We start from the raw sequence: 12,291 nt of genomic DNA, 5'->3' as shown, positions 1-12,291 counted from the left end.
ATTGCTAAAATGGATGACTTTTACTCGTGTGAATCATGCATCATGACAAAATGTCCCTGTACGCAAATCCACGGCTGCTGCACTTACCACAAACTTTTTGTCTTTTCTGTTTTTAGGTATAAACTGTGAACTGGAGATTGATGAGTGCTTGTCGGAGCCCTGTCGGAATGGCGCGACCTGCCTGGATCATTTTGGCAGCTATTCCTGTTCCTGTGCCCCCGGATTCCTGGGTGATCTTTGCGAAATCAACGTGGATGAGTGCGCCAGTCAGCCATGCCTGCAAGGAGGGCAGTGTGTGGATGACATCAATGGGTATGTCTTGTCTTATCTCACCTCTTCTCATTTAGAGAGCAGATTCGCTTAGCAGTCTCTGCTTTTCTGATAGTGTTAAACACATGCCGATGCCTCCCCAATTATATTCGAAATGCGGCTTAAAACCGACAAGCTTTGATAACTTTCATTGAACGAACAGAAAATATGTTGCGGTGGTAGTGTGCATTAACTTGAGTCCCCTAGACTTATTCAGCACATGATATCCAAAGAGAGCTGGTGTTCTACGAGGAAGCACCATATGCGGAATATTCTCTGAGAAATGGCTTCCTTCAGAAGACGATGATTTGCTTAAATGACAAAATGCTGTTGACTGACATATTCTAGTGCAGGGATCAGCAACCAGCGCTTCTCCACATGTTTTGGACTACGACTCCCACGATCCTTCACCCCTGACTATGCTGGGTAACATGGTTGGGGGCTGTGTTCCAAAACACCTGGAGAGCCAAATGTTGTAGTGCCCTTTTCTAGCTAGGTGACCCCTGAGATGGTAGAAATGCATCAAACCAGCAATTATATTATTTTACTAAAGAAAAGTCATAAGGTGTGGACAAGGCTCAAGAATACACAACAGGGAGTGTCACAAGATAGGGAGCACAAAGGCTAAGAGGTATAAATACAAAACAATATTTTACATATGTTTAAAATATCACATGACTACAGACAACACTTTCACACCTCCAAACTCATCTGCAAATCTGATTCCATAGGCATTAGTTCAGAGCTTTTCTATATGGCAGTAATCCTGGAATTTACTGGGACATGAAATCCCATAAATCATGCTGCGTGAGAGAGGATCTTTTAAGGAAGATGCTCTTTTTTACTGTAAATCGCCTCGATACAAATCTGTTCCAGCTCCTTAGGCCCTGAAACTCCTCTGAAGTCCAGAGCTTGGATGCCAAGTAACTCAGCCTATTGGTGTGAATGGTGCTTGGGGCAAGTCGATGGATTTGAAGAAGAATCATCATGCTCATGGAGAGACAATCTAAACCCTTTAGGACAGGACAAGTCCCAAAGACCTAAAAAGAGCGAGGGCCTCATCACGAGTTTGGCGGTAACCCTTAAATCCGGCGGTCGCGCTATTACCGCCGGATTTAAGGGTCCGCCAAATCAGGGCTTCGGCGGATTTCACCCCAGCTCTGAGCTGGGGGGAAATCCGCCGAAAATTCACGCTATTTCCGCCGGCGGGAAATCCGCCGGCGGTAAGAGCGCAAATTTTCCCCATTGAGCCCAATGGGGAATGGGGCATTCCCGAATGGGCTCAATGGGGAATGGGGAATTACATTACCGCCGAACTTGTGATCCGGCGCTAATACCGCCGGCGGTATTAGTGTGGATATTAGAAGACTGACTTAAAATGACCAGGGACTGAAAAAATGACCAAAATTGGTAGATGAAAAAAAAAAACTTCATAGATTTCTGATTTTTTTTTTGTTGAAAATTAGCAGACATAATGAGATATACATTTTAAGGTATAAACAAGAGGCTAGGGTGTGAAGTGAACTCCAAAGACTTATCTGTAGGTGGCAAAGCGACAACATAACCATAATGAGAAAGCTCAATCAACCATGAAGACATGGGAGGAGCAGGGGCTTTATGAGAAAATAAAAGACATTCAGTCTAAGTGGCATTGAATTTTAACAATGAGAGCCCATTCGACCCTCAGTCTCCTGAATGACGTATCAGGAGAGATGGGCATCCTGTAGAGGGGAGGCGCACAGATAGCGTGGAGTGTCCGACCTGTACTGCTGCACCCCAAGCACAATAGGCAGATCTTTCGGGAGTTACATGTACAGACTACAAAACAGAACATGTGTAGATAGACTGATCCTTGAAGCAAACCAAAATCATAAGTGGGCCTGTCTGACCTGCTGTTCCCTGCTTTAATGAGCAGTGAATGACTGGCCAGATAAGATGCGATTTAGGAGAGAACAAGGACACACATCCCTACTCCGTGGCTCAAGGACCCCATGGTCAGTCATAATGAACTCCATTGAGGGATGGAGCAGCCCTAAAAGGCATGCACCCCAATTGTCTAGCACCCGATAGACATCACCCACAACTTGCAGTTCCATATCTGAACCCAGATGTATGCAAGGCCAGGAACTTGTTCTTGAGAACAATGTTTTTCAGCTGTGTTACTAAAGCATGCTTGAGGGCCTTATCAAAAAAGGAAAAGATGTTTCAAAGCTAAAGTTATTGAGACACTCCCGATCAGGAAAAGGCTTCTCAAGAAACAGAGGCACATAGCTGACTCTCGAGGAGTTGGGAAAATCTCCCTGTGGTGGCGAGGCATTGATCAGAGTTATCCAAGGGCTAGGAAACAAAGCCAAATCTGCCTTCACCAAGGAAGCACCTCAATGATCACTGGCATAGCTAAGGGCGTTGAGGCTCAGTCATACGCTACTTAAGTCAACAGGCTTGCCATGTTCAAAGTCACAAAAGTAAGGCATCTCTTTTTTTGTTTAATTTTGTTTTTATTGTAGATTTATATATTAGAAACATCAACAATGAAATATGGTGGTTATACATTTCAAACAACGTTCCATTCTCCCCCTCCCTCCAAGGTCACATCTTAATCTTAGTCTACTTCCCCCCCCCCTTCCCTCGGTTCTCCCCACTGACTTCCATGGACGTGTGTCTTCTTCAACAAGATACAACAAACCCGTAACTTTCGGTTGTGGGACTTACCGACTGGAACATCTTGGATAACCTGACCGGATCATATTGCCATCTGTGGAGAAGCTTAATGGCTTGTAGCTTGTATTCACTGGAGATCGAGGTCCGCGAGGCCCCCTTGCATAGCCTCCCCCAGAGCTCTGGAACTATTTCTCTTCCCATATCTCTTTCCCACCTTAGTCTCAAGCTCTCAGTTGACCACTTCCCCACACTCACGAGCACTTTATACATAACTGAAATCAAGCACTTAGTCTCCCTTCTTTTATCTAGTATACGTTCGAAGGGGATGAGGTGCCTCTGTATCCTCTCTTTCCATCTATCACTCATGAGGACACCTTTTAGTTGAAGTTACGAAAAGACTGAGAGAGCCCCCATGCCCAATTCTCCCTCCAGATGAGTGATTGTAATAGAAGTGCCCGCTTTCCAGAGTTTTCCGACCATCTTGAGTCCCGCCTCAAACCATGGCTGGAATCTCTCGGGGTTCGGGATTGCTTCCCAGACGCTGGGCGCCCAAAGGTGACTCAGGGGGCACAGCCATGTGGTGACCCCTTGCATTTCCACACTCTCCCTCCAAATCTCCCATATAGTTCCTAGGATAAGGTGATCCCTAATCCTGCACAGAAGCATATTTCTTGGTGCCCACAGCCATTGTGCCACAGTGCCAGGGGCTAAATTAGTGTTATCTAGCACAACCTGCTGGAGTTCCATCTGCATCCTAAGGTGGGGTCTGAGGACCCTTAGCTGCACTGCTTCATAATATATTTTCAAATTCGGTAGTCCGCCCCCGCCCCTTTCTTTGGGCAATGCGAGGGTATCGTGTGCCACTCTTGCTTTCTTGCCCTGCCACAAAAACCTAAGCATCGCCCCCTTGGTTTCACGGAAAAAGGAATCGGGAACGCGGATCGGGAGCATCTGAAATGCATACAAAAACCTTGGCAGGCAAACCATCTTCAAGGCATTTAAGCACCCGAGCAAAGTCATGATCAGCTTTCCCCATTTATCGAGGTTGGCTCTAAGTCCTTTCACAAGAGGGGGGAAGTTTGATTCAAACAAGGCACCTATCTCCCTAGTAAGGTTAATCTCTAGGTATCGCAATGTGTCCCACTGAACCGTCAATCCCAATGGGGCAAATCTACTCATGTCCTCTTCCCCACCTGCCTTCAATGGAAGCAGGACCGACTTGGCCCTCTTAACCTTAAAGTCTGATAGTTCTCCATATTGTTCGATCAACTGTATTGCCCTTGGTACCGATGTTGAGGGATTCCGTAAGTGCAATAGCATGTCGTCCGCATATAGTGCCACCTTATATTCCAGCCCTCCTACCCTTAAACCTTCCACCTGGGGGTCCCCTCTGATTGTTTATGCAAGAGGCTCTAGAGAGAGGGCAAATAGAATCAGCGAGAGAGAGCAGCCCTGTCTTGTGCCCATACTTAAATCAAATCAGCGGGAGTAATCTCCATTAACGTCCACCGATGCCCTTGGGGAAGAGTACACTGCCATCACACCGTTCCTAAACCTGCACTCTAAGCCCACTTTGCCCAGAACCTCATCCAAAAAGCCCCACTCAACCCTATCGAATGCTTTGTCAGCATCCACAGAAAGAAGGGCTGGGTCACCCTCCATCTCCCTCGACTCATGGCACAAATGCAAGGTTTTCTGCATTGTGTCCGCTCCCTGTCGAACCCATTATGAACCCTACTTGGTCTAAGTGTATTAGGTGGGGCATATATGCCTCCTGTATGGCCGCCAATACCCGCATATGGATCTTGGTGTCTATGTTCAGAAGAGAAAGGGGGTGGTAAGAACCACACCTTCTGGGGTCCCTACCGTCCTTGTGAATCACTGTTATTAAAGCCAGTGAGAATGATTCCGGTGCTTCCCCCATCTCCAGAATCTCATTGAAGAGTTCCACCATAAAGGGAAGGAGAGGGGACATAAATGACGTATAAAAGCCGGCGGTGTACCCGGCTTCCTTTGGGGGCCTTCTCTGGCAGCAACCTCAACACCGCCCTCTTGATTTCTTCAGTCGTTATAGGGGCATCCAAAACTGCAGTCTCCTCCCGGGATAGGCTCGGCATCTGTGTTTCGGCTAAGTGCGCCGATATGGCTCCCCTCCCCGGACTGGCCTCAGGGTCTCAAAAAAAATAGTTGCAAATTCATCTTGGATCCCTACCTTCTCCAGGTCCCGTACCCCTTCCCTCTCCTCTATGGCCACCACCCATCTATCGAATTGTTGTCCCCGTAGTCTGGCCACCAGCAATGCATCCGCCTTATTCCACTTCTTGGAAAACTGTGTTTGAGGAACTGTAATTTCCTCACTATTTGGCCTTCTTCCAGGATTCTAAGTTCTTTCCTTTTCTTTCTCGCCTCCTGAACTCTATCCTCCATTCCTTCAGTGGCATCCTTCGCCTCCTTATCAAGATGGACTATCTCATCCCACAACCTGTTCTCAATTAAGGTCTGCTCCCTTTTTTTCCTAGCTTCCTCTCTGATCAGGAGCCCTCTGCAAGTCGCCTTGCCTGCCTCCCATACCGTCTTCCTTGGCACCTCCCCTGTGTCGTTTATTTTAAAATATTCCCCAATTTATTCGGACGTTTCCGCTTGAAACACTGGGTCCTTCTACAGTGACTCATTGCATCTCCAGTTTGATCCCTAGTGCGGCAGACCAGAGCTATTTAGCTCCACTGTTACCATATCATGGTCTGACCATGTGACCGGGGAAATCTCTGATCCCTGGGTCACATCCCACAGCCCACTTGAGACATATATATATATATATATAGTCAATTCTAGTGAAAGTGCAGTGTGGGGCTGAGTAGAAGGTATACCCTTTCTCGTTCGGGTGACGGTGCCGCCATTCATCCCTGAGCCCATAGACCCCCAACATCTCCAAGACCTCTGTGCACCCCCTTGTAGGTGGGTCCTGCGTCCCTGCACCTCCCACTTGCCTGTCCAACTTAATGTTTTATCAGCGAACACAGAAGCTGTATAAAAAAGAAAAATCTTACAGCCCCACTGGTCAATCATTTTGTCATGATGGATCATGGTCCAGATGAATTAAGATGGACCATCCTGTGGCAGGTTGATAGATCTAAAAGCAGTGAGGGTAATACCCAAAAACTTTTTTTCAAGGAGCAATGGTTAATTTTCCTGACAAAATCGGCGGAGAAAGGTCTAAATGAACAGGGTTGGAGACATAATATCTAAACCCTTATGTGTAGATAAGTACCCGAGCTAACCTTTCTGGAGGCAGCTTAACTCAGTATTAAGCCTCCACAATATCGGACCAAAGGCGAGAAGTCATTATCATCAATCATATATAGTGCGGACATAACGGCACCATTGCTGCACCTCTTTTGTTCAGCACTGCAGTCAGTGCTAGCACCTCGGTGAGACCGGTTACATTACGCCGACCCTTGGCATAATGGATATTCAGTAGATGAGGTAGCTGTTCACCCTGCTACAGTGCCAAGAATACGCAGTCCGTACTGCCACAGCTGTAGCATTTCAGTACGGTTAACACGGCGAGAGCTGGGAGTCCGTGAATAGGTCACCGTTCTTACGTGTGATTAGCAACACATATATTTAGCTGCCACATACCTTGTTGTTGTGTTACACACATGGGATGTGTGCTGCCTCAAAGGTAGCTTGCGAGCATGGGTTACACGCAACGTTGATCACTGGTAACAAAAATCTCGTTGAGTGATCGGACCTGCTGTTACAGAGGTCACATGACAGATCACATGACAGGATATCACCGCCCAAGACTCTGTAAATACTTACAGGTCCCTAATGGCAGCACATTTTTGGGTGTACTACCCAAGCAGGAGGCAGGACACTGGGAGGCATCTGAAGGCGTGCATACTTTCAACACAGAGAAAGTCTGGTAAGCGATAGATGTAGAACTGAATTGACGAGCTGTCAACTTATACAAGCGCAGCTCAGCACGTTAGTAATAGCATGCATTTCTTGTATTGTTTACAGAAAATCAGTTCCTTGTCCACACAAGTGCACTTAGTTGAACCTTTGGCAACGTGCAGGGCGTGGGAAGAGACTATGCATCACACATCTGGTGGAGTACCTTTAGGAAACTTTGTCTGAAGGTACACCTATGTAAAGCTAACACGTGGTGTTGATACCTTGTCAGAAACCTGTTTATAGCTGGCTAGGGTCGAATGAGCTCCACCGGCATACCTCAGAGGTACTTTGTTGATGAAGAACTACACATATAGGGTTGCATCCACAATAAGGAGGATGCACTTTATGAGTGTTTGTTTAAGTGCTAGTTCGACACATTGTTTTGAAGATATAGATAATAGATTGGTGGTTCGGCAGTGTTTTTGAGCACTTTGTTCTTATGCAACAGAGAGGAAGCTACCACGTCATACTTAACTGGGTCTTGTTTTGTGTTTTTTTCCCTCCCTCTTTCGGTTTTAAGAATGTGATGACTGTCTACTCACAAGACGCTCCACCGGATACCAGAACTAAGATTTATTCATTACTTGTTGGTAATTTTGGTAAGTCTTACTGAGGTGAATTACAACCTAGTAAGAGGAACAGGGTATACTAATTTAGTTCTGATCTCTGTTCCATTGTTTTTCCTGTGTTTGTCTCCTTTCTGTGTTGGTTTTTATTGTATGTTAGGTCTGGAAGATTGAAATTGGATTTGATTACAGATGGGCCTCACCACTAGGGCAGTAGAACAGTGCAAAGTTTGCGTTGTTGTTGATGTGTATAGAGGGCATCTTTGGTCCCCTGAAGAAGTTCATGTAACTATAGGAATGATGTGTATGAACGAAACATGTTAGGTATAGAGAGGTACCATAAATAATATTGGTCCTGATTAGTATCATAGTTAGTTGTTACAGTCACCCAAGTAGCTGAAATAAGGGTAGACAGTACGCTGGTGAACCATTCATGGTGACCTCTGAACAAATTCTGATCTTAGAATTCTGAGGTGCTACAAACCATTGTGTTGCTATACACTTTGAAATTCCGTTGCTTGTCAAAGATTCTACTTGAAAGATTTGTATAGGCAGGCTACTTTGTTCATTAAGGTGTACAGGTTACATCAGGGTTGGTAGTTATTTATAGGCTTTTTTTTAGATTTTTTTGTACTGTGTGTTTTAGTAATGTGCACTAGGTTTTACACTTTCTTATTGTGTTGTATGTTTTATATATTGTGATATTAACATTGTGATGTATTAATAAACTGTGTATTAATTTTTCCACTACCGATGACTCAGTGCCTATTTGGTCCATGGACCGAGTTCCATAGAAAGGAGACAAACTTTACAGGAGAGTGACGACTGGATCTTTTTGTCTTGTATTGTCTATAATGCTTTAGTGGAGTTAGGTCCAGACGTCGGTAAATCACTCCATTAGTCTCTTGTTGTTAGGTGTTGTTCAACTTAATGTCAGCCCATGAATTGAAGTCACCTCCCAGGATTATATGCCAAGAGGCCTCTACCATAATTTTCAGGAGAGTTTTCAATAGGAACTATAGCTGGCCCTGGTTGGGGCAGTAATCCGTCGCACACGTGAAGCACACTTTTTGTACATTCCCCACTACCAGGAGGGCCCTACCCTCTACATCTGCCTAGACATTGGTCACCTCCATTTTCAGCCCCTTCCTGATGAGAATCCCCACCCTTGCTTTCCTTAGTGGTCCGGAGCCGCAGTATATCTGTCCCCCCACCCCCTTGGATCCCCTGTTTCTCCCCTTTGGCATATTTGGTCTCCTGAAGGAACATTACATCTAGGCCCGCTCTACGGAACTCTCTGGCCACTAACAACCTTTTTCGTAGGTGAATTTAACCCCTTGATGTTTAGTGACCCCACTCTAAGATGGCCACCCGCCTGGGTGCCTGAATATACTGCCATTGTTGCATTTCCACGCCCGTACCTCTTCCTCCCTCCCCGGGCAGCCACAGGCAGAACTCTGCCTCTGCACCTCTGATTGAACTCAGCTTTAAGAAGACCCTTCTCCCTCCCCCCTTAATCTAGCCTTGTCCTTCCACACTGCGCCTGCCCCAGTGAGGCCCGTAAACTCTGTTTAAGTCCTTATTAGACTCCACTCCCCCATACCCCATCCCTGGGTCCCCTTATCCTCCTAAAACGCCATTGCGGCCCACACCCTCACGCACATCACCAGCACTGTGTACCAGGTGCACTTCAAGTGTCCACACCGGGCAATGTATTCAGCTTCCTATATTTCCTGGAGCCCGGCATGCACCTCCTTATCGGCCCTTGGATGCCATCGTCCTCCGACCTTTCGCCTTAGTTTTTCTCATCTTCAGGTCCACCCAGGAATTCGGTCAGAGCTCTCCAGATATCTCCTTCTGTCCTCAACCTGTGTCTGTGACCGTCATTTCAAACGCAAGAGAGAACGGAAACCCCCATCTATATTGCACTCCCTGGTCCTGCAGCAACTTCGTCAAGGGCATACACATCCTTCTCTTTGCCAAGGTCAGTGATGATAAATCTTGGAAGATTGTCACTCTTGCTGAGCCCAGGGTAATCGGGCCTTTCTGCTTAGCTCTCACTAGGATTTTCGTCTTGTCACTGTAGTTGTGGAATCGGACTAGGATGGACCTGGACCCCCTGGAGCTCCTCCCGCCCTATGTATCCTCTCAATTTTCGCCTCGTGAATGGTGTTGTCTTCAAATACCAATTTTGTGACCTCATGCAGCGTCCTTCCCAGGTCTTGTTCCGACTCCCCTTCCCTGTCTGGGATGCGGAAGAGCCTGAGGTTGTTCTGCCTTTCGCGGTTTTCGAGATCATCCATCTTTAAGCGAAGTTCCTTGTCTTGATTCTCCATTCGCCGTTATACGTTGGTCCATTTGTGTCTCCAGGGTGTTCCGATGTTGCTGCCATATTGGTAGATGCCAAAGTCTTTGAGCTGGTGTGGTTTGGGGTGTATCTGTAGGTGGCCAGCTTCTGCCTTGTGTCCATGCACCACGGTCTGTCGGCACGTGCGTAGCACTTCTCAGATTACTCCACCTGTGTGCCCCTTTGGGAAGTAGATGCCGTCTCTTATATGTCTGTCCCTCCGGCAGCTCGTGGTCTTCTGGACCGTTGCTCTACTATCTTCACTGATGTGGCAGGCACACACCCCTTTATTGGGGGCCCACACCACAAAGGTACAGTGTTTGAGAGTGGGGGGGTCCACGTCCCCTCAGTGAGTGTCGCTGCATTGCCCTCCTCCCGATGCCTGAACCCTGTCTCTCTGTTATTTTTCTGGAACTCACACCCTTCACAGGCGAATTCACTCCCAGCTGTCTCAGCACAGCTGGTTACGTTTGTTGGATATATTCTTTTTCCCAGAGCCCATGAGGAGGGAAAATTCCCTGAGTTCAGGGCCCCCCACCCCTCAGGTGTTCGGTTCTCCTCTGCTCGGGCTTTTTGAGCTATGTACCGGGCCCTGCAGCATAGTGTGGGTAGATAGCAGGCTCCTTTTACCATTTTACCAGGGTCACTGGTGAAGCTCCATGGCTGGTGGAGTAAACCCTGCAGATTGTCTGCTAAGGGTGCTGGCTCCTCTGCCCCAACACCTCCTTCGGGCCTGGTGCTGCCAGTGGCACCTGGGGGGCCTACAGTGGCTGTGTGCCGCGGGGGCACTGCATGTGCAAAAAGTAGCTCTGGAGCCCAGAGGGGTACAAATGTTCACCGCAAGCCCCTCCGTTGTGTACGGACTAGTGTATCCCATCCACTGGGTTCCCCCCACCGCCATCAACCGGTGTGTGGGTTCATCTCCCTCCCTCCGGTGTGTTCCTTTGTTGCCCACACTGTAGCAGTCCTTGTGTGGGCCTCGCTCCCCGACCTCACCACGGTTGTATTCTTTGGTGTCCTCACTTCAGGTAGTGGCAGTGACTGTGCACTAATAGCGCCCTGCCCTCACTTTTATGCGGGCTAGGCCACTTCCTCTTGTCACGGCTAATGACTTTAGTGCACTCGCGTTTAGAGGGCGCAGTGTCTGCCAGTCGCCAAGTGATGCAAATGTCTAAGAGCTGGACCGGTGCCAACTCATGCACCTCTGAAACTCCTGGGTGTGCCCCCGTTCGTCGATCCGAGCGGGTCGTTTGTTCCACTCTGTGTGTTAGAGACACTATAGAGACCTCTGGCACACCCGGGACCTCCGCTGCCAGGGACTGTGTAACACCACCCGACCCCGATTTCCCTCAGGTACGTCTCAACTCCAATTCTACCGGGGGAGGGGCCGATCCTCCTCAACACTTCCGTCCTCCGTGCGGCACCTCCTCTTGTTGAGGGATACCGTTCCAGGCTCCAACGTCATAGCTCGCCCCCCTCCGCTTCTCCACAGAATTCTCTGGCCTGGCGTGGGCTGCTTCTAGCAGCGCCTGTGTGAGGACGTTCAGCGAGCAGTGTCACCAGGGAAATTCTGGGTTCTGGGGTCTTTTCCCGGCGCTTTCTTCATCACAACACTCATCTCAGGACCTCAATGAGCGGCAAGAGCACCATTCCTCTCTCCTGCGCAGCTCCTCCAAGAGCAGGGTTTTCACTTTCGTTTTCACCGCCAATTTTGGAAGTCCTTATCTTTCGATTCCTGGGCCGATTTTCGTGCTTCTGGGACAGCAGGTGCAGGAGTGGGTCACACACCTCACTGTCCTGTCTGTTGGGGCGGAGGGGTTAAAAGTGAGGCCTCAAACCACTTTTGAGGACCATGGGATAGGAGAATTACATAGAGGCTCCCTGCCTCTGTGTGCCCCCTGGTGGCCTCCAAGGCATCTCTTTTCAACCCCTAAGCTGTCCTGATGGATTCAGAGTGGCGTCATGGGGGAATCAAATGCCAAAAGAAACACATGCCATGCCACAGTTCCATACCTCGGAGTCTTCCCTTGCCTCCCCCAAAATATTTGTCTTTCTACCCCCCTTCTTCACTCCCTAATGCATCTATTTCCACCTAAAAACAGTTTGCCTTGGGTCTGTGAAGACCTGGTGTAGGTCAGAGACGATGTGGATTTGCTGCCATGACATCCCACCGATTGATTATGATTTTCTCTTTCGACTGGTGTGATGTCACATCAGTGGAAGACCGCACTTGAAACTGTGCATTGTGTAAAACGATTTACAATGGAAGATTTGCATAAGGAAGAGATAGATTTGATGAACGATGTCAACTGGATCCGTTCATTGGTGCTATAAATGCTTCCCATTCCTATTTCCATGTAAGCAACCATATGTATATTTTTTATAGAAACTTCCATCTTGAAAAACTGACAAATTACAATAGAACAGGAGTGCCACAACATCCTTAACATT

At 47.8% G+C, this 12,291-nt stretch overlaps 1 protein-coding gene across 5 annotated transcripts in view; it reads left to right on the top strand.

Annotated features, from left to right (window-relative positions):
- CRB1 (crumbs cell polarity complex component 1) overlaps positions 1–12,291 on the top strand; it is a 1,156,197-nt gene that overhangs the window by 514,377 nt on the left and 629,529 nt on the right. For all 5 annotated transcript variants that reach the window (XM_069641514.1, XM_069641517.1, XM_069641513.1 and 2 more), the window contains exon 3: positions 117–312. In XM_069641514.1, the coding sequence (XP_069497615.1) occupies positions 117–312 (196 nt within the window). The remainder of the gene's footprint in view (positions 1–116; positions 313–12,291) is intronic.

This window comes from Ambystoma mexicanum, chromosome 1q (assembly GCF_040938575.1).
Source record: "Ambystoma mexicanum isolate Mex_15411 chromosome 1q, UKY_AmexF1_1, whole genome shotgun sequence".
In the NCBI taxonomy this organism is placed as follows: Eukaryota; Metazoa; Chordata; class Amphibia; order Caudata; family Ambystomatidae; genus Ambystoma; species Ambystoma mexicanum.
This window is presented reverse-complemented; position numbering and strand designations above follow the sequence as displayed.